Source organism: Equus caballus, chromosome X, assembly GCF_041296265.1.
Source record: "Equus caballus isolate H_3958 breed thoroughbred chromosome X, TB-T2T, whole genome shotgun sequence".
Taxonomy (NCBI): Eukaryota; Metazoa; Chordata; class Mammalia; order Perissodactyla; family Equidae; genus Equus; species Equus caballus.
This window is the reverse complement of record NC_091715.1, coordinates 40,302,325-40,323,960: the sequence shown is the minus strand read 5'-3', so window position 1 is coordinate 40,323,960 and position 21,636 is coordinate 40,302,325. Positions and strand designations below refer to the sequence as shown.

Sequence of the window (21,636 nt, the reverse complement as noted above, 5' to 3'; positions counted from 1 at the left end):
TTTTCTAGTTTCTTATGGGGGAAGCTGAGGTAATTGATTTTAGACCTTTCTTATTTAGTCCGTTCTTCTTTTCTAATATTGGCATTTAATGCTATAAATTCAACCCCAAGAGAATAGTGGCATCCCACAAATACTAATAATGTTGAGTTTTCAGTTTCATTCAGTTCAAAATGTTTTCTAGTTTCCATTTTGATTTCTTCTTTGATCCATGAGTTATTTTGAAGTATGTTATTTAGTGTCCAAATATTTGGAGATTTTCCAGAGACCTTCCTCTTATTGATTTCTAATTTAGTTCCACTGTGGTCAGAGAAAATACTTTGTATAACCTGAATCCTTTTGCGTTTCTTGAGACTAATTTCATGTCCCAGAATATAGTCTATCTTGGTAATGTAGGGGAACTGCTTCATGCTAGTGCCCTGATGACTTTGCATCTATCCACAGAGCTCATGTAGGCAAGGCCTAACCACAGTTGATCTAACTAGGTCTTGGCAGAAGCCTCGTGACCCTCCCAGAACATTAGAGCATGGGAAGCTTGTGAGGAGCTGCTACAAGGCCGTTTCCCAATCACTTTCCTATCTTTGAGGGAAGCTGTCATGAGACGGTTCCTCATTGCCTCCAAGTTCTGATGAGGTATGAGGCTTTCCATCTCACCCCGCCCCGGTGCACACCCTGTGGGTACAGCTGCAGGCTATAAACATGCTTAGCTGCAGCATGAAATCAGCTCCTCAGCAAGAGGATATTCCACCACTTGTATTGAAGTTGTCTGGCCCCTTGTGTTTCGGTGTCATCCTCTGGGACAAAGGATATGGGGAGCTAGCACCTTTGCTACTCTTATTTTTACTATCTATGTAAGCAGTAATCTGTCTGAATCTGGCAAAGGCTTGCTGTTTTTTGACTGGCCAAATATTTCAGCCTTGCTTGACAGGTAAATGCTCTGTATGCATTTGAGAAGAGCGTTATTCTGCTGCTGTTGGGTGGAATGTTTTATAAATATCAATCAGATAAAGCTGGTTGCTACTATTATTTTAAGTCTACTATATTTCTGCTAATTTCCTGCCTGGTTTTTCTGTGAATAACATAGATAGGAATAAGGAAATCTGCAACTATAATTGTGGATTTGCCCATTTCTCCTTGTAGTTCCACCAAAGTGGAACGTGTGCACTTAACCACTGCACCACCAGGCCGGCCCTAAGATATTTTTCTTATTATTTACATCTTTTTAAGAGATACTCAACTATTTAATCAAAAGTAACAAGATTTTGTGGGTTTATAACATATGTGAAAATAAAATGCATGAAACAATAGCAAAAAGGTCAGGAAGGAACAAATAAAAACTCACTACTGTAAGGTCCTTATGTGATACCTGAAGTGGTATCATATCAGTTAAAGAGGTACACTATAAGTTAAAGATGTCCACTACAAATGCTAAAGCTACCAATAAAATGACAAATGTAAGAATTATAGATAACAAACTAGCACAAGAGATAAAAAGGAATCATTAAAAAGAACTTGATTAATCCAAAAGAAGGCAGAAAACGTGGGAAAAAGGAACAAAGGAGATGGAACAAATAGAAAATAAATAGCAAGATGGTGCACTCAAACTTTGTCATATCGCAGTATCACGTTAATCACGTTAAAGGTAAATGGCCCAAATGCCCCAGTTAAATGGCAAAGATTGTCAGATTGGGTAAAAAGCAAGACCCAACTATATGTTGCTTATAAGGAACACACTTTAAATATAATGGCATGTGTAGATTAAAAATAAAAGGATGGAGAAAGATAATACCATGTTAACACTAGTTAAAAGAAAGGTGGAATTGCTGTTGTGATATCAGACAAAGTAGGTTTCAGAGCAAAGAATATTACTAGGGATAAAGAAGCCTATTTCATAATGACAAAGGGATCAATTTATCAAGAGAAAATTACAGGGCCGGCCTGGTGGCACAGCAGTTAAGTGCGCATGTTCCACTTCTCGGCAGCCCGGGGCTCAGAGGTTTGGATCCCAGGTGTGGACATGGCACCGCTTGGCAAAAGCCATGCTGTAATAGGCGTCCCACGTATAAAGTAGAGGAATATGGGCACAGATGTTAGCTCAGGGCCAGCCTTCCTCAGCAAAAAGAGGAGGATTGGCAGTAGTTAGCTCAGGGCTATTCTTCCTCAAAAAAAAAAAAAATCCCATAAAATTACAATCTTAAATATTTATGCACCTATTAACAGAGATTCAAAATACATGAAGCAAAAATTGATAGAACTACAAGGAGAGGGGCCAGCCTGGTGGCACAGCAGTTAAGTGCACACATTCCACTTCAGCAGCCCAGGATTCGCTGGTTTGGATCCTGGGTACACGCAGAGCACCGCTTGGCAAGACATGCTGTGGTAGGCTTCCCACATATAAAGTGGAGGAAGATGGGCACGGATGTTAGCTCGGGGCCAGTCTTCCTCAGCAAAAAGAGGAGGATTGGTGGCAGTTAGCTCAGGGCTAATCTTCCTCAAAAAAAAAAAAAAATCTTATATATTTACCTATGTAGTTACCATTTCTAGTGATCTTTACTCCATTGTGTAGATCCAGGTTTCTATCAGGTATCATTTTCCTTCTGTCTGAAGGATGTCCTTTAACATTTCTTGTAGTGCAGATTTAGAGGTATTGAATTCCTTCAGCTTTTTCATGACTGAAAATATCTTTATTTTGCCTATGTTTTTTACAAGACATTTTTTTTTTTGAGGAAGTTTAGCCCTGAACTAGCTGCTGCCAATCCTCTTTTTGCTGAGGAAGACTGGCCCTGAGCTGACATCCATGCCCATCTTCCTCTACTTTATATGTGGGATGCCTACCACAGCATGGTGTGCCAAGCGCCATGTCCGCACCCAGGATCCAAACTGGCAAACCCTGGGCCGCTGAAGTGGAACGTGAACTTAACCGCTGCGCCACCAGGCCAGCCCCTGCAAGACATTTTTGGTAGGTATAAAATTCTAGGTTGACATTTTCTTTTTCAGTACTTTGAATATGTCATCCCACTGTCTTCTGGCCTTTTTGCTTTCTGGTGAGAAACCAACAATAAATCTCAGTAAGGATCACCTGTATGTGCTGCTTTTAAGATTCTCTCCCTTGATGATTTTAAGATTCTTTTTCTTTGTTTTTTGAAATTTTGATTATAATCTGTCCAGGTGTGGATCTCCTTAAATTTATGCTGCTCAGAGGTCTTTAATTTCTTGGATGTGTAGATTAATGTTTTTCACCAATTTGGAAAGTTTTTGGCCTTTATTTATTCTGACCCTTTCTCTCTCTCCATCTGGGACTCCCATTATGTGATACATAGGTACGTTTGATGGCATCCCACAGTCTCTGAGGCTCTATTCTTCTTTTTTTTATCTTTTTTTCTTTCTGTGTCTCAGACTTGATAGCCTCAATTGATCAATCTTCAAGTTCAATGATTCTTTCTTCTGCCAGCTCAAATCTGCTGTTGAGCTCCTCTAGTGAATTTTCATTTCAATTATTTCATATTTATTTTCTTTTTCATATATACTGTTTTTGTGTTCAATTATTTTAACTCCTGAATTTCTGTTTGATTCTTTTATAATTTCTGTGTCTTTATTGATACTCTCTATTTGGTGAGATAGTGTTATTATACTTCCCTTTAGTTCTTTAGACATGGTTTCCTTTAGTTCTTTGAGCATATTTATACTAGCAATTTAAAATCTTTGTCTAGTTTGTCCAATGTCTGGGGTTCCTTAGAGACAGTTTATATTTACAACTTTTTTTTCCTGCATATGTTCCATACTTTCTAGTTTCTTTGCAATTTTTTAATCCAGACATTTTAAATGATGTGGCAACTCTGGAATTCAGATTCTCTCCTCCCCAGGCTCTGTTGTGGCAGCTGTTTGTTGTTTTTGTTGCTGTTGTTCATTTAGTTACTTTTCTGAACTAATTCTGTAAAGTCTGTATTCTTTGTTGTGTGTGCTCACCAAAGTCTCTGCTTCATTAGCTTAGTGGTCAGCTAATGGTTAGGCAGAGATTTCCTTAAATGTTTTGAACCAATAAGTTTTCAGCCTTTGCCTAGAGTTTCTGTGTGTATGTTGGAACAGGCCTTGAACACTCCAGCAGGTAGTTTACAACTCTGCCTTAGCCTTCACTTTTGCTCACACAGAGCCTCAAGGTCACCCAGAGGTGAGGGCTTAGGGCCTTCTCAGTTATTTCACAGGTATTCTCACAGCCCTGTGCATGCACATGCATGTGACCTTCCAGATTCCCAGGAATATGTCAGAGCTTTTCAAAGCCCCCTTTGGACAACTCATTCCACAGCTTTTCCTTTCATGTTTTTGGGTCAACCTTTTTTTTCCTCCAAGTGTTATCACCACCTCAGGCATCTGTAATGTTAAACAACTGACATCGATTGTTTTTGAAAGGCTATTCAAACTGAGAAAGCTCTGAGTCAGGTCAAACAAACACAAGCCCTGTAAGTGGGGGTTTCCAGGGAACTTCCATACAAGTCAAGAATGACAATTCTCTGGGCCTCACACCCATTAGGATGGCTACAATTTAAAAAAAGGAAAATAACAAGTGTTGGTGAGGATGTAGAGAAATTGGAACCCTTGTGCACTATTGGTAGAAATGTAAAATGGTGCAGCTGCTATGGAAAAGAGTATGGCAGTTTCCAAAAAAATTAAAAACAAAATTACCATGTGATCCAGAAATTCCACCTCTGGATATATAACCAAGAGAACTGAAAGCACGGTATTGAAGAGATTTTGCACACCCATATTCATAGCAGCATTATTCACAAATAGCCAAAATGTGGAAGCAATCCAAGTGTCCATTGATGAATTAATTAATATGCAAAATGTAGTATATACATACAATGGAATATTATTCAGCCTTTTCTTTCTTTCTTTTTTTGAGGAAGATTGGCTCTGAGCTAACATCTATGCCCATCTTCCTCCATTTTATATGTGTGACACCTGCCACAGCATGGCTTGATAAGCAATGCACAGGTCCATGCCTGGGATCTAAACTGGCAAACCCCCAGCCACGGAAGTGGAACACATCAACCTAACCACTGCACCACCAGGCCAGACCCTTATTCAGCCTTAAAAAGGAAGGAAATTCTGACACATGCTACAACATGGATGAACCTTGAAAGCATTATGCTAAGTAAAATAAGCCCGTGACAAAAAGACAGATATTGTATGATTTCACTTATATGAGGTATCTAGAGTAGTCAAGTTCATGGAAACAGAAAGTAGAACAGTGGTTGCCAGGGGCTAGGGGGAGAGGGAAATGAAGAGTTGTTGTTTGATGGTTATGGAGTTGCAGTTTTGCACAATGAAAATGTTTTGGAGGTCTGTTTCACAACTATGTGAATTTACTTAACACTACTGTACATTTAACAATGGTTAAGATGGTGAATTTTATGTTATGTTTTTTAACCATAATAAAAAAATTAGCATAAAGTTAAGATGGCAGATTTTATGTCATGTGTATGTTACTACAATGAAAAGTATAAGAACGCCTACTATGTGCCTGGCCTTCTGGTTCATCTTTGTATGACCAGTGCCTGCACAGAGTGGGTGCTCCTCATCTTTCCCTCTCAGCAACATTTGGCAGCTGATGACTTCCTTCTTGAAATGCTTTTTCATTTGTCTTCCAGGAATCCTTTCTTTGTTCTCCTCCTGCCTCACTGGCTGTTCCTGCTCAGTCTTTGGTGGGTTCCTCCTCATTCCCCTGACCTCTGCACCTTGGAAAGGCCCAAGAGCCTAGGCCTCTGACCTCTTCATCTACATTCACTTCCTAGGTGATTTCCTCCAGTCTCATGGCTTTAAATAGCGTTGACATTTTGATGGCTACTAAGTTTGTATCTCTAGCTTGTACCTCTCTCCTGCTCTTCAGTGTCTCTAACCACCTACTCAACATTTTTATGTGATATATGTAAGCATTTCAGACTTCACAAAAACAGAACCAAACTCCCAGTTTCCCCTCTCAAATCTGCTCCTCCCGCTGACTCACATCTTAATTCAAACCTTTTGAATCATTCTTAACTCCTATCTTTCTCACACCCTACATCTAATCCATCAACATATCCCTTCAGCTCTACCTTCAAAATAATTCCAGAATAGCTCTTATCTCCTCCCAGTGTCCAAGCCACCAAACCCATTGCCCGATTTACTGCAATAGCCTCCTAACTGCCCTCCTTGCTTCCACTCCCCCGCTCCCTCCTTGGTCAATGCCTAGCGGCCAGAGCTCTTTTGAAAAGGCAAGTCTGGTCATGTCTCTCTCCTCTGCTCCAACCCCCCAAATGGCTCTCTAGCTCTCTCAAAATAAGGGCCAAACCCTTTCAAATGGCCTACAAGTTCCTGCAGGATCTGCCCCTACCCCATGCCTCTGTGCCCTCACCAACTCGAACTGCATTGCTATCCTTGTTGATCCTTCTGCCTGCAACACTTTTCCCCCAGATTTCCACATGACTCCCCGCCACCCCCCCTCCCCCGCCCCGTCTTCCTTCAGGTCTCTGCTCAAGTGTCACCTTATCACGGAAGCTTCTCTGACCGCCCCAAATAAAACAGCAACTCCTACCTCTACCTCAGTCCTTCCTCTCTGCTAATCCTTTTTCTCTTCATAGAAGTCTTAAATGTGTTCATCGCCTTTCTCCTCTGAGGACGAGGATACTGCCCTGCTTACTGTTCCATTCTGCACTTAGGACTGTGCGCCTCATGATGTGCTGTAGGTGCTCAATCAATGTTGAATAAATGAATGAATGAATGTCCAATGATTCGTTGTTAAATGAAGGTACCTGGAAATCAGGATGCTACTTTTCAAAACATCAGAGTCAAACAATTCCTCAATTCACAAACAAGCCATTTTCCAGGATGCATTAGAGAAAGGAGATTCATTCAGGAGTCACACCCACAAGAGAAGGGGAAACCTTCCAAGGAGGGACTCTAATATTAAAGTTGGCCCAACTGGGTCTGAGCAGTTATGTTTAGCTTCAAGATTCATGCTTTGAGAGAGATTTTGACCGAGATGTAGATACTTACAACTCATTTCCACAAATCTGGAATGCCTGAACATTCATTCAATGTTCACATTTCTTTAACACATTACTTACTCATTGGAAATTGGTCCTTTTCAATCCTGACACTCTTCCTCATAACAACTTTGTATGACAAGAATGTGCACCATTCTTCATTCTCAGGCGACTGTCATTTTTTCGAGGAAGATTAGCCCTGAGCTAACATCTACTGCCAATCCTTCTCTTTTCTGCTGAGGAAGACTGGCCCTGAGCTAACATCCATGCCCATCTTCCTCTACTTTATATGTGGGACGCCTACCACAGCATGGCTTGCCAAGTCGTGCCATGTCCACACCCGGGATCCGAACCGGTGAACCCTGGGCTGCCGAAGCGGAACGTGCGCACTTAACTGCTGTGCCACTGGGTTGGCCCCTCAGGTGACTATCTTATTAATAGACAGCATTAAGTAAATAACCAGACCACTGGCTTGACAAGCAAGTTAAAAAGGATTTAAAGACTTAGGAACCCATCTTAATTCACATAAGCCGTTAAGCCCTACTTACTCCAGTGTAAAGTTGAGGTAAAACACTCATTGTGGAGGTGAGGGCAGGGTGGCACTTCCACAACCAGAAGCTTTAACAACTTTGATTAGTAGTTCTGAGTGTGGCCCAGGATCCCTGGGGGTCCCCAAGGCCCAAAGGGTCTGGAGGCCAGAAGTATTTTCACGATACTAAGACATGATCTGCCTTTTTCACACTCATTTTCTCACAGTGTACAGTAGAGTTTTCCAGAGGCGACACGACAACATGTGACATCACAAGAGATTGAATGCAGGAGCAGATATGAGAACCTACCTGTCTTCTATTAAACCAAACATTAAAGAGATTAGCAGAAATGTAAAACAATGCCACTCTTCTCACTAAATACTTTTTGTTTTTTTTGGGAAAATGTTATCATGTGATTAAAAAAAGCGAATGACAATGCTCTAGGAATGGAGCTTTTGGGGCAACTCCAAGTCCATTTTCCTCCCTCCATCCTGCAAGACTGTTGGTTTTCATTGGTACCAGGGAGATGGGGCATGCAGGATAGGAACAAGGCACACTAAAATGCCACAAAGCTCATTCTTACTGAGATTCAGCCATTTTTCGCAAGTAAATGCTCCTCGGATCGTTGCAAGCATTTGGCTAATTTCTAAAGTTCTCAAAAAGTTGATTTGGGCCCCCTGTTTTTTGGGGGGGTTTTGGGCCAGTGTTCTCATTGCTTTCATGTATGGAGGAATGGATATTTGAAGTCCTTTACTCGGCTGTTCAGAAAATGTCATCCTCTTTCAGCACTTTAAAGATGTTGCTTTAGGGGCTGGCCCCGTGCCCCAGTGGTTAACTTCGCACACTCCACTTCAGCGGCCCAGGGTTTAGCTGGTTTGGATCCCGGGTGCGGACGTGGCACCGCTTGTCAGGCCACGTTGAGGCGGCGTCCCACATGCCACAACTAGAAGGATCCACAACTACAATATACACCTATGTACTGGGGGGACTTGGGGAGAAAAAGCAGAAAAAAAATAAAACATAAAAATAAAGATGTAGGGCCGGCCTGGTGGCACAGTGGATAACTTCGCATGTTCCACTTTGGTGGCCCAGGGTTCGCCAGTTCAGATCCCAGGTGTGGACATGGCACCACTTGGCAAGCCATGCTGTGGTAGGCATCCCACACATAAAACAGAGGAAGATGGGCGTGGATGTTAGCTCAGGGCCAGTCTTCCTCAGCTAAAAGAGGAGGATTGGCAGATGTTAGCTCAGGCCTAGTCTTCCTCAAAAAAAAAAAAGAAAGAATAAAGATGTTGCTTTACTATCTTCTTGTTTGCATTGTTTTTGACAAGAAATCTGATGTCCTTCTTCTCTTTTTCTTCTTTATGTAACATGTCTTTTTTCTCTGGTTGCTTTTAACATTTTCTCTGTATTTTTGGTTTTGAGCAATTTTATTACAATGTGCCTTTGTGTAGTATTTTCCATGTTTCTTGTGCTGGGGTTCATTGAACTTCTTGAATCTTTGGGTTTATGGTTTTCGTTAATTTTGGAAAGCTTTAGGACCTTATTTCTTCATATACTTTTTCTGCCCCCTCTCCTCTCCTTTGGAGATTCTATTTCCCTGCATATTAGGGCTACTGGAAAGTGTCCCACAGCTCATTTATGCTCTTTTTATTTTTTATGTTTCTGATGTTTTCCTCTGTTTCATTTTGTTAGTTTCTATTGCTATGACTTCAAGTCACTAACGTTTTCTTCCACAGTGCCTAGTCCTTAATCCCATCCAGTGTGTCTTTCCTCTCACACTCTCTATTTTTCATCTTTAGAAATTCAATTTGGGTATTTTTATATCTTCCATGTCTCTGCTTAACTTTTTTAACATATGGAGTACAGTTTTAATAGGCTTTTCGGCATCATTCTCTCCTAATTCTAACATCTGTGTCCATTCTGGATCAGTTTCCATTGATTGATTATTATGGGTCATGTTTTCCTGCTTTTTTAAAAAATAACACCTTTACTGAGATATAATTCACATACCACATAATTTACCATCTAAAGTACACAATTCAGTGTTCTTTTTAGTATAGCTACAGAGTTGTCCAACCATCACCACAGTTTCAGAACTCATCTCCCCAAAAAGAAACCCCCTACCCCTTAGCAGTCACTGCCCTTTTCTCCCCAAGCACCTCCTCCCCGCCCTAGCCCTAGGCAACCACTAAGCTACTTTCTGTCTCTGTGGACTTGCCCATTCTGTACATCTCCTATATATGTCATCATACAATATGCGGTCCTTTATGACTGACTTCTTTCACTTAGCACATTATTTTCAACATTCTTCCATGTTGTAGTATGTACAACATACTGCTTCTTTTAATGCCTGGTCATCTTTGTTTGAGTAACAGACATTGGGTAAACAGACATGTTTAGGTGCTGGAGTTTTTATTATTATTATTATTCCTATAAATTTTCCTGACCTTTGTACTGAGATAGTTACTTGGAAGGTTTGATCTTTCAGGGTCTCCCTTTTATGATTTGTTAAGTAGATGTGGAGCAGTACTAAGTCTAGGGCTAATTATTTCCCACAACTGAGGCAAGACCTTCCTGTGTATTCTACGCCCTGTGAACTATGAGTTTTTCCAGTCTGGCTGGGGGGGTGCAGGCATTATCCGCTGCCTGTGTTCCGGGCCCTGTCCCTTCTAATCCGTTTGGTTGGCTGTTTCGCTGGCCTTGGGTAGTTTCCTCATTTGCACGCTCTGATCAGTACTCTGCTGAACCCTCGGGGGGGCCCTCTGCAGCTCTCTGTGGTTCTCTCTTTGTGTAGCTCTCTCCTAATACTCTGTCCTTTGAACTCTAGCTGCCCGTGTCTCTCTGGACTATCTCAATTTAGGGAGGCCACCATGCTCTGCCTCAGTCTCCCCTTCCTGTGCCATAGCATGGAAACTCTCCAAGCAGTAGACTGGGCAATTGTAGGGCTCATCTTGTTTCCCATCTCTCAGAGATCACTATCCTTCATTGCCTGATGTCTACGTCTTGAAAAACACCGTTTCATGTATTTTGTCTGGCCTTTTTTTTGGGGGGGGGAGGGGTTGGTTGTTTCATGTGAGAGGGCAAATTTGGTCCCTGTTACTCCATCTTGGCTGAAAGTGCATGACTGAGGGGTTGTATTTGTGACACCTTTTGACAGTGGGACCAACAGAGTTTGCCAATGATAACGGAGAAGAACCAGCATGAAATATCTACTCTTTGACAGTGACAGACTGGGTATTACGGTGCCATTTGTTGAGGATGAGGGAGACAGGAGGGTTTTTGAGCCAGGGAAATTTGAGAGAATGAACATGTCAAACAGGCCATAACATATATGAATCTGGTGTTTAGGAAAGAGGTCAAAGTAGAGGCCTAAATTAGTGGATCTTTCAAATATTTGCAATAATGCAGGCTATAAGACAAGATGAAGTCATCTTTGTTGTTAGTGCCATCAAGTTGATTCCGACTCCTAGCGACCCTGCGTGCAGCAGAGTGGAACCATGCTCAGCCTTTTTGCACCATCCTCTCATCTTCCAGCGCTATATCAGACAATGCTCTGCTGCTACTCATAGGGTTTTCATGGACAATTTTTAAGTGGGCAGCCAGGTTCTTCTTCCTAGTCTGTCTTAGTCTGGAAGTTCCACTGAAACCTGTCCACATGGGTGACCCTGCTGATATTTGAAATATTGGTGGCACAGCTTTTCAGCATCACAGCAACATGCAGTGTCCACAGTATGACAACCGACAGATGGGTGATGTGGTTCCCTGACTAGGACATAGGTGGGCAGCAGCAGTGAGAGCGCCAAATCTTAACCGTTAAACCCCCAGTCACCTAGAGAGAGAATATTGGCTACATAAGTAAAGGGGCCAGGATCATCAGGGGCCAAAGATACTCCAATATTTTGAAACTGAATAAAATTGGAGTAGACAGAGATGTAGGAGAAAAGGAAGAGAGTGACAGCAAGAAACTGGAATGTCGTGGGTGGTCATATGAGAGGGTAGAGAAGTGACTGCTGGTTTGGCAAGATTATTATTCATCAGTGATCCGGTTAAGAGCAGTCTCAGAGAGATAGGGTTGACAGAAGCCAAACTGAATTAAGTTAAATATGGTATAGGACACAAGGAAGTAGAGACTGAAGAAAGCCAGAAGATTGGCTTTACTGAGGAGCATAGCAATGGAGTCACGCCTAGAGCAATACATGGGGCCAAAATTCACAACTAAATATGTCCATGGATGTTGACAACATGAAACAACCTAGATGGCCATCACTAGGGGAACAGCTTAAAAACGCAACATTTATTCCACAGAATACCGTGAATCAGTTAAAAAGGATAAATTAAACAGATGTCCATTATATATCAATACATTTCTTTAGAGGCATCAAAAACAATACTTGAAAAAGGGTAAAGGATGGGTGGATTGCATCAACGTCAATATCCTGAATGCAATATTTTACTTTAGTTTCACAACGTTACCTTTGGGGAAAACCGTTAAAGTACATGGGATTTCTTTGTATTATTCCTCAAAACTACATGTGAATTCACAATTATTTCCAAATTTAAAGTTGAATTAAAAAATATTTCCAGTATGTACCTAACTGGGGTCATTTTTTTCCCACAGTAAAACATTTATCCCTCTTGCCGTCAAAAAAAAACATTTTTCATTTTGTAAATAAAACAAAGAGGGGCGGGGGGGATTCCCACCCCTAGCTTCCCCTGGCCAAGAGGACAGTCTCGGCTGTCAAGCTCTCCAGGTCAGGCCCCGCCCCGAGGCTCCTCGGTCGCCTCTCCAGAAGTCTGGGAGGACTACGTATTGCTAACAAGGGCGGCCACTCTAGCCCACCTCGGAGGTCCAAGTCTTGTTAGCCCAGAAGGTTAACGCCCCCAGCTCTGCACGCAGAACCGAGTTGGGGAATCGTCGGCCCGTTTCCGCTCAGCGACGGGGAAAGCTCTCTCGCGCCCACCCGGCCGCAATTCCGTCAGTCATGCCTTTGCGGAACCCCTCCGCCCTGTCAGGATACCGGTGTCGCTCGCGTTTGCTCCTAAGGGCCGCAACCCGGGCGAGGAGGGCTGCGGCCGGGTCTTCCGGCCTGGATGAGTCATTTCCGGTCACAGGCTCCCTCCCCCGGAAGTGAGACCTGATGTAAACACCGGAGCCGGGCGTCAAGGCCCGCGAGGTCAGAAAGCCGGGCCGCGGGCGGCACCGAGAACCTGGGCGGAGATCCGGGACGCGCGGAGGTCAGGTGAGTGCGGGCGGCGCGGACTGGGGCATGATCCCAGAATTGGTTGGGATTTGGAGGAGGGTAGGAGGTCTTTTGAGCAGGAGTCTTGGTGGATGGGGGATCTAGGTCAGGGATCTTGAGTGGGTGCTGGCGTTGGGAGGAGTATGAGGGCGGTCTTGGACATGAGGAAGTGGCGGAGGGGGGCGGTCTGTGAGGCATCCCGGGGCAGGGCTCTTGGGTGGCGTGGGTCTTTGGAATGGGGGCGTGGGGTCCCATAAAAGGGATCTTGGGAGGTGGAGCTGTCTAAAGAATGGGGTCTTTGGGGAGTGAAGCGGTCCGGTGGAGGTGGTAGGAGGTTTGGCACTTGGAGGATGGGGCGGGGGTGTGCCTGGGCAAAGGTCTTGGAGAGATGGGGGTTTGAAGGAAGTGTGGAGGCTCTAGGACAGGAGTCTTAGAGGGGTCTGGCGCAGGCACCTTGGGGGGGTTGAGTTGTCCCAGGTAGGGGTTTGGGGAGTGTGTGTCTTGGGCAAGGTTCCTGAGGGGCTAGGGGCACCATGGGACAGGGTCTTGGGGAGAGGATGGGTGTTCTGGAGGAGGAATCTTAGGGGTATGGGATTCCTGGAGGTAGGTCCAAGCCAGCCCATGTTGGAAGCAGGGACAGCAGAGCACGTGGAAGGGGATGTCCCAGGGGTGGGGGATTTGGAGTGATAAGGGAACCTTGAGGTGGGGTCTACAGGGCATAAGGGGACCTGGGGGAGTGTCCAGGCGGGCCTTGGTTGGGCAGAAGTTAGCATGGCATGAGGAGGGGTCGTCCTGAGGTAGGCATGGGATCCTGAAGGGATTGGGGTAATCCTGTGAGGAGGGAAGGTGTGAGAGGGCTCTGAGGTGGTGGAATAGGTTGGGAGTGTCAGAAGCCGGTGAGGAAGGGAGTTCCTGTGGGGGATGCACCAGCCATAGCAGGCCTCGGGGCCAGGTCAGGGAGATGCAGGAAGAGGCGGGTGTCCTAGCCCCCTTTCCTCACTTATTGACGGGTGGAGTTGGGTGCTAGGTCCAAGTGTGAAGATGAGAAGTGGGTGGGGAGTGGTTTCAGGGTATGTTGGGCATTGGGGCCAGGATTGGCTGGGGGTAGGGAGGAGATATCACTGGGGTACCCCCTACCCCATTACCCCCTGACAAGCAGTCTGAGGGTCAGGGAGTAAGGAGGAGGTGGGGGGTCCAGGCCAGGGTAGGCCCGGAGCTGGGGTCAGCCAAGTGTGAGAAGATAGAGAGGTTCTTGGCCATGCTGTTTGGGGTCTTGGGAGCTTAGAGTGGGGACCCCAGGACTCTCCCTGTGTTTGTCTTCTTTGCAGTCCTGCTGGGGTTGGTAGGTAGCATTGTGAGGAGGAAGAAGAAATCAGTTGGGGACAGGAGTTCTAGGACTTGGAGGACAGACCCCAGGACTCTTTCCAGCTCTACCCCCATTTGCGTCCAGGAAAGCAATCCTGGACCATGACTCAGCAGCCACTTCGAGGAGTGACCAGCCTGCGTTTCAACCAAGACCAAAGTGAGAGACACTTTTGCCTGTACCCTCATGGGAGGAAGGGAGGGAGGGAGTGAAAGGCCAGGGGTGGGTGTTGAGCCCTCAGCTTCCCACCTGGGCACCCTTTGAGGCAGCCCGGATTCCTCCCATCCCCCAGGCTGCTTCTGCTGTGCCATGGAGACAGGTGTGCGCATCTACAACGTGGAGCCGTTGATGGAGAAGGGGCATCTGGGTGAGCCGTCGGTCGGGGAGAGGCAATGGGGAGAAAGGATGGGCTAGGCATTGGCTCCCACCCCCAGTGACACCTTGGTCTTTGTCCAGACCATGAGCAGGTGGGCAGCATGGGCCTGGTGGAAATGCTGCACCGCTCCAACCTGCTGGCCCTGGTGGGCGGTGGTAGCAGCCCCAAGTTCTCAGAGATCTCAGGTAAGTGCCCTCATCCCATCCTGCCCTTGGCCTAGATTCCCTGGAATCCTGGCCTCTCGTAGGCACCTCAAGACACTGGCAGATGAAGATGTCAGAGCACCTCAGAGTCGCACAGCGAGGCCTACAGCTTGGAAGTCATGGATCTTACAGCTTGAGAAGCTTGGTGTTTTGTCTTCATTTAACAAACATTAATTGCATGCCTCCTGTATGCCATGTCTTTACCTATGGAGCACTTGCTGTGAGCCTGGTACTGTTTAAGCACCTTGCATGTATTAACTTATTTAACCCTCTTAGTGACTCTGTATAGTAGGAAGTATCATTATCCTCATTTTTACAAATGAAGAAACAAAGGCCCAGAGAGGTTAAGTGACTTATCCAAGGTCACACAACCAATAGGTTCTAAAATCTTCGAGCTGTCTCTCCACCGCCATCTTGTTTTAAGAGTTTTTGTTGGTCCCATTGGGACTTGGCAAGAGACGCCATAGGCGAGTCACAGAGCCCTAGGATTCTGCTCAGAAATCTTCTGGGGGTATGGACTGGGGGTATGGACTTCTGCCTGGAGGAAGAAGTAGTTACTGACGGGAAGTTACAGGCCTGGGTGTGAGTCTCTACTTAATTGCTGATGGACTGTGAAGTCCTTGGCCAGATGCTTAACCCCTTCAAGCCTCAGTTTCCTCATTATAAATGAGTATAACATTTCTAGAACCTCTTCTCTCAGGAATCATGTCCACAAGTGCTCATGGTCTGTGAGGCTCACATTAGGTGTTAGTAAAAGGTCAAGCAAGTGGGTTGAGGTCCTCTGGGGAATAGGGGTAGGTCTTGTGTCACCAGGGCTGCCCCTCACCCTAAACCTTGGCACCGACAACACACCCACCTGCCCAGCAGTGCTGATCTGGGACGATGCCCGGGAGGGCAAGGACTCCAAGGACAAGCTGGTGCTGGAGTTCACCTTCACCAAGCCAGTGCTGGCTGTGCGCATGCGCCATGACAAGTGAGCCTGAGGACTGGGGGTGGGGGAGGTAGGAGGTCCCCACAGCAGGCAAGAGGGTTAGTTCCGCCTGCGCATCCTGCCCTCCCCTCATGGCCATCCTGTGTTGTGATGCCCACAGAATCGTGATCGTGCTGAGGAACCGCATCTATGTGTACTCCTTCCCCAACAGTCCCCGAAAGCTGTTTGAGTTTGACACCCGGGACAACCCCAAGGGTGAGAGGACCCAGATATGCAGGTGTCAGGGCAGGAGGCAGTGGACGGGGCAGAGGGGCAGAAATGAGGAGAGGATGAAAGGGGCACACACAGAACCGGGAAGGAGGCAGGGAGACAGGCTTTGCAGAGAGATGCTCAGAAGGGCTGAGAGATGCTCCTATTCCCAGTCTAAGCATCGTTCCATCCCTTAGCCAGTTCTCTCTGCCCACCTTCGACCTCCCCCACTCCTGAGTAAGGACATGGGTGGGTATGTAAGGGATCCCTGGGGCCTCCTGGGGCTGCTGCAGCTGCATAGGGAGCAAGGGAATCTGCCTCGCTGGTGGGGAGCACAGCCAAGGACAAGCCCCCTGAGAGTTCTGTGGGTAACATGCATCATGGAAGGTCGAAATCTGGCCCTTATCCAGCCCCGTCCATTCTGAAACCCTGCCTGGCCCCTGCCTCCCCTTCACCAGCCTACTCCTGCTTCGTCCTAACACCCTAGGGCTCTGTGACCTCTGCCCCAGCCTGGAGAAGCAACTGCTAGTGTTCCCAGGACACAAGTGCGGGAGTCTGCAACTTGTGGTGAGCCATCCAGTGGTCAAAGAAGGGTAGGTGGGTGGGCTGGCTCCCCCTGTGGACTCTTGGCCCCTGCCCTCCATACTACCCCAAGCCCAAACTGCTCCTTCTACCGAAGGACCTGGCGAGCACAAAGCCCGGAACTTCATCTGCTCCGTTCACCATCAATGCACATCAGAGCGACGTGGCCTGCGTGTCTCTGAACCAGCCAGGCACCGTAGTGGCCTCGGCCTCCCAGAAGGGCACCCTTATTCGCCTTTTTGATACGCAGTCCAAGGAGAAACTGGTGGAACTGCGCAGAGGCACTGACCCCGCCACCCTCTACTGGTGAGTACAGGGTATGTGTGGCAGGCTGGTGACCCTATGCCTCGTGACATGTGGACATCACTGCTGGTCTGTCTTCCAGCATCAACTTCAGCCATGATTCCTCCTTCCTGTGCGCTTCCAGTGATAAGGGCACGGTCCATATCTTTGCTCTCAAGGATACCCGCCTCAACCGCCGCTCCGCGTGAGTACTCCCTGCCCCACCCTGCCGCATCCCCAGTCCCCTGCCCATGTACCACACCTGGGCTTAGCCAGTATTGCCTGCAGGCTGGCTCGTGTAGGCAAGGTGGGGCCTATGATTGGGCAGTACGTGGACTCTCAGTGGAGCCTGGCAAGCTTCACCGTGCCTGCTGAGTCAGCCTGCATCTGCGCCTTCGGTCGCAATACTTCCAAGAACGTCAACTCGGTCATTGGTGAGTGGGACTGGCCCTTGACTGGGTACTGCATAGGCAAAGGCCTGCGAGTTGGACCTGAAAAAATTTTAGGCCATGAGAAGCCTTCAGGAGCCAGAATGGGTAGCTCAGCTCCATCATCAGTAAGTGGGAGGGCACGTGGGCAAAAGCCTGGAGGTAGACCCTAGGCCATGGGACACCTGAGAGGACTGGAGTGTGTGGCTTCTAACCTCTTATGGATCCTCTCCCCCTCCTCCAGCCATCTGTGTAGATGGGACCTTCCACAAGTACGTCTTCACTCCTGATGGAAACTGCAACAGAGAGGCTTTCGATGTGTACCTTGACATCTGTGATGACGATGACTTTTAAGGACCCTGTGGGTTGTGCCAGGAGCCTGCAGTGGCAGATTGCAAAGCCTTTAGGGGGTTGGGAGTGCTGTGGAAGCCACTAGCCAGCAAGCATTAATGGGGCAGGTGCCCACTTTCTACTCAGCAGAGAGTGCCTAAACAGCTCTCTTCCCTCAAGCACTTCGTGAAGACTGTGTACCAGTAAGGCCAGGCCATGGACCCTGGACGGCAGCAGACCCCCTGAGGCTCCCAGCCTGGAGAAGACTGCTAGGCACCCAAAGGGAGTGCCCTAATCCAACCTGTGTGGGGGGGATTAAAAAACTTCCCTGAAAGAGACGATCTTTGATGTGATGAACATGAATAAAAGGCCCTTAATGGTATTTATGGCTGGACCTCGGGGGGTCGGGTCTGGAGGAGGTGAGGCTGAAAAGGCCCTGCAGGAGTTTCCAGGAAAGGTGTGACGCTCTTGGTCCCTGACGGGATCCTGCTCGGACCCCTCTGACAGCCCCTGCTGTCATCTCTGCATGTCCTCCAATGTCTGGGTACTGTGTGCATGAGCCAGCAGCTCGCCCGGAGTAGTCGCCGATGGCGCCCCCGCCCGGGAGCGGGTGGGACCGCCTCTCACCGCATCCGAGACTTGATTTCCTGGCAGCCCTTGCTGCCTTATAGTTCCGGCGTCTTGCTGGCGTTTCCTGTCACGTGTGTTGCTGCGCCTGCGCAGTCCACCTAGGTGGGAAGGGAAGCGTCCGCACGGCTCAGACTCCGTTTCCCAGTGTTCCCCGCGGTGGTGCGGGGGGTAACGGGTGTTGTAGTCCGGCCTCTCTTCTGGCTGGTCCAGCTACATCGACTGGCAGGATGTCGGAGGTGCGGCTGCCCCCGCTACGCGCCCTGGATGACTTCGTTTTGGGATCGGCGCGTCTGGCGGCCCCGGATCCATGCGACCCGCAGCGATGGTGCCACCGCGTCATCAACAACCTCCTCTACTACCAGACCAACTACCTTGTCTGCTTCGGCTTCGGTCTTGCTCTGGCCGGGTGAGGGAGGGCGGGAGGCGCTTGTTGGTCAGGGATGCCTGCAGGGCATGGAGGGTAGACCCGTGGGATTTTGAGGACCGGGAGGGGTAACCTGAGGGGAATGCAAGGCCTGGAAGGGCGAATTCAGTAGAGATGGAAAGCCTAAGGGGCATGGGAGGGGGCACTTGAAGGAAGTGGAACCTGGTTAGGAGGAGGGCCTGGGGCAGGATAGACCTAGGCTGAGGGGGCCCTGATGGGGATGGAAGGTGTGAAGGGAAGACCTGGGGAGGATGGAGAAAGTGTGGAACTGATGGGGAAACTGTGGGCAGGGAGGTGGACCTGAAGATAAGGAGGGTCTGAAAGTGGGACCTGAGTGTGCTCGGGGGGTGGCGGGGCGATGTGAGTGATGGGGCCAGATTAAGGCGGCCCTGGACGACTTAGGACGGGGACAGGGGCGTGGTCAAGTTGAAGGGTGTGGAGGGTGGACTTGTGGAGAATCTGTGCTTGTAGGGAAGCCTGGCTATGACTGGAACGCCCAGGAGCAGGTACCTGTTGGGGAACTTGAGCCAAGAGGGACGACCCAGGGATGGAAGGCCTGAGACAGGAGATGGATAGAGAACCTGGAGGAGGGACTTGGGCGGGGTTGGAAGTTAAGAGTGGGACCGAAAGCCTGGAAGGGGTTCTAGCAATGATGGAGGGGGAATCTATAGGGACATTGGAACCTGGAGGGGCAATTTGAAGGGGAGGAAGCCTGGAAGGAAGTCCTATAAGGACCCTGGCCTGGGGAGAGGGAAATGTATAGCGACAGAAGGCTTGGAAGAGGAATCGCAAGGGCTGGGCTTAAAGGGTGGGTTTGGGGGCAGATTCGGGGGGCGGGGGAGGCTGGAGAGGGGCCCCGCCCGGTAGGGTCGGAAGGAAAGGGCTGGGAGCCTGGGGGCATAGCGGGATGGGAGGGCCTGAAGCAGGAAATCTCAGGGAGATGGGACTGTAGGACTGATGAGAAAGAAATGAGGCTCCACGGAGAAGTGCAGGGCTCCTGGAGCTGGAAGCCCTGGAGGGTAGACTTGTTGGAGACAGGGCTGGTGGGAGTATTTGCCGGGCTGGAGTGTCCGGAGAGGGAGGACCAAAGCTCTTGGGGCCGGGGATCGGGTGGGCGGTGGTCCGGAATGCTCGGAGGCCGGGCGGCCCTCTCCCGCCTGCGCTGCTAGCTTAGTTCCATTGTCCTCGCAGGTACATGCGTCCGTTGCACACCCTCCTAAGCGCGTTGGTAGTGGCGGTGGCCCTTGGCGTGCTGGTGTGGGCGGCTGAGACTCGCGCAGCCGTGCGCCGCTGCCGCCGCAGCCACCCTGCCGCCTGCCTGGCCGCAGTGCTGGCCGTCGGCCTCCTTGTTCTCTGGGCCGTGGGCGGCGCTGGGACTTTCCTGCTCAGCATCGCCGGGCCCGTTCTTGGTGAGTCTCCACTATCCTCAGATGGCCGGGAAAAAGGCCAGCGCGTGCGCACGGAGCCAGGCCTGCCCTGGTTCCCGGCCGGCCGTGAGGGGGCTGGGACACCCGGCGGGCCTGGCCACACCTCCTTTACAAAGCGCCTTCCTTGGCTTCACTCCCCTCTTCTGGGAATGCCTCGCTTACTACCGCCTTTCCAGGCCTCACTCGGTATTAAGTGCCTTCCACCAGCCACGTCCCCCTTACTGCACCCGCTCTAGCCACGGCCCTGTTGCAAAGCGTATTACTCAGCCACACTTTCAGGATTAAAGGCGTCCTGGCCACTGACCACTCCATTGCCTGCCTGTGCTCCAGTTCCCCTGTGTGGGCCCCCATTGGTTAAATGTTGATGTCCCATCTCACTGACCCCCCTCCTCTCCGTATTGCCCACAGTGATCCTGGTGCACGCCTCGCTGCGCCTGCGCAACCTCAAGAACAAGATTGAGAACAAGATCGAGAGCATTGGTCTCAAGCGGACGCCAATGGGGCTGCTACTGGAGGCGCTGGGACAAGAGCAGGAGGCTGGGTCCTAGGGACCTGGGATCTGTACCCAAGACCTGGAGAATGCCATCCCCACCCTGGCCCGTACCCGGAACCCAGAGCCCTTTCCCAGCCCTTAAAATAGGAGCCCCTTCCCCAGTTCAAAAAGCAGGACATCGTGACCCTCCCCCCAGGTCCAAAACTGGGCTATCCTTCATACCCAGCCCCCATCACCTAGAGGACACTCCAGTCCTGAACTTGGGACCCAGAGCCACCCACATCAGGCCAAAGCTGGGGCTTGGAGACCAGAGCATCCATGGCCACCTCAAACTCTGGGCCCAGATATTCCCCCCAACCCCAGGCTGGGACCCACCTGTCCCCCATGCTCAGCTCCAAAGCTGGGGTCTGGGACCAAGGCATTCTCCAATCTTGAACCCTGGACCAAGGCTTTTCCAGACCCCACCCCAGCTTTGAACCCAGGTCAAGGCATTGCCAAATCTTGAACCCAGGACCCAAGTGTTCCCAGCCCCCATCAGGGCAGAGGATTCAGGGATCCTGACCCTGTTGAACCCTTGCTCGCAGGTGACCCCACCACTCACCAGTCCCACTTGCCCCCCCCCCTTGCTTAGGGATTCTTCCCCTCCCCCACCAAAGTTCCACAGTGGCGAGGACCAAAGGGTGGGGACAGCTCCAACTGGGAATGGGGCATATATATCAGTGTTGCTGCAACAATAAAAGCTGTTGCATCATTCAAGCCAATTTGGGTCTCCTGGGTCAAGTCTGCATGTTTCAATGGCCAGAAGGAGCCTTGTGCTTTTCAGTTCTGCTAGAGACTCTTGACTGGGTCTCTCTGTCAAATGTGTGGACTGAAGTGGTGAGCTCTCAGTTCCTTCCTTGAACCTGTTACCTCTGGAGCAACATTAATGCAGAAGGTAGTTAAGGGCACGGAGTATTTCCTACTCTTTGTGTGACTTAGGGCTCTTGTTCAGGGTTGGCTAGGAATTTGAACACAGACGGGCAAAGAACTTACCCCACATCATAAAGCAAGTAAAGCCAAAGCAGATGACATTATCACAGGCTGTTTCCACAATGCTCTACTGTTTATAAAATGGTGTTATAAAAAT

At 48.7% G+C, this 21,636-nt stretch overlaps 2 protein-coding genes across 13 annotated transcripts; both read left to right on the top strand.

Annotated features, from left to right (window-relative positions):
• The first annotated feature begins 12,396 nt into the window (after positions 1–12,396).
• WDR45 (WD repeat domain 45) lies at positions 12,397–17,918 on the top strand. Of its 12 annotated transcripts, none has more exons than XM_005614140.4 (11): positions 12,397–12,792; positions 14,121–14,314; positions 14,448–14,522; positions 14,612–14,716; positions 15,602–15,707; positions 15,826–15,920; positions 16,402–16,481; positions 16,594–16,802; positions 16,882–16,983; positions 17,067–17,212; positions 17,451–17,918. In XM_005614140.4, exons 2-11 carry the CDS (start codon positions 14,260–14,262, stop codon positions 17,558–17,560), a joined length of 1,083 nt encoding a protein of 360 aa, XP_005614197.1. In that variant the 5' UTR covers positions 12,397–12,792; positions 14,121–14,259; the 3' UTR covers positions 17,561–17,918. The 12 variants fall into 12 exon arrangements, with proteins under 12 accessions (XP_005614197.1, XP_023489998.1, XP_005614201.1 ...); XM_005614141.4 differs by having other exon boundaries at positions 12,414–12,792; positions 14,243–14,314; XM_023634228.2 differs by having other exon boundaries at positions 12,419–12,792; positions 14,425–14,522.
• A 315-nt stretch (positions 17,919–18,233) lies between these two features.
• PRAF2 (PRA1 domain family member 2) lies at positions 18,234–21,271 on the top strand. Its single transcript, XM_001917296.5, has 3 exons — positions 18,234–18,572; positions 19,782–19,999; positions 20,426–21,271. The coding sequence occupies exons 1-3, from the start codon at positions 18,394–18,396 to the stop codon at positions 20,563–20,565; spliced, it is 537 nt and encodes a 178-aa protein (XP_001917331.1). The 5' UTR covers positions 18,234–18,393; the 3' UTR covers positions 20,566–21,271.
• The last annotated feature ends 365 nt before the right edge of the window (positions 21,272–21,636 follow it).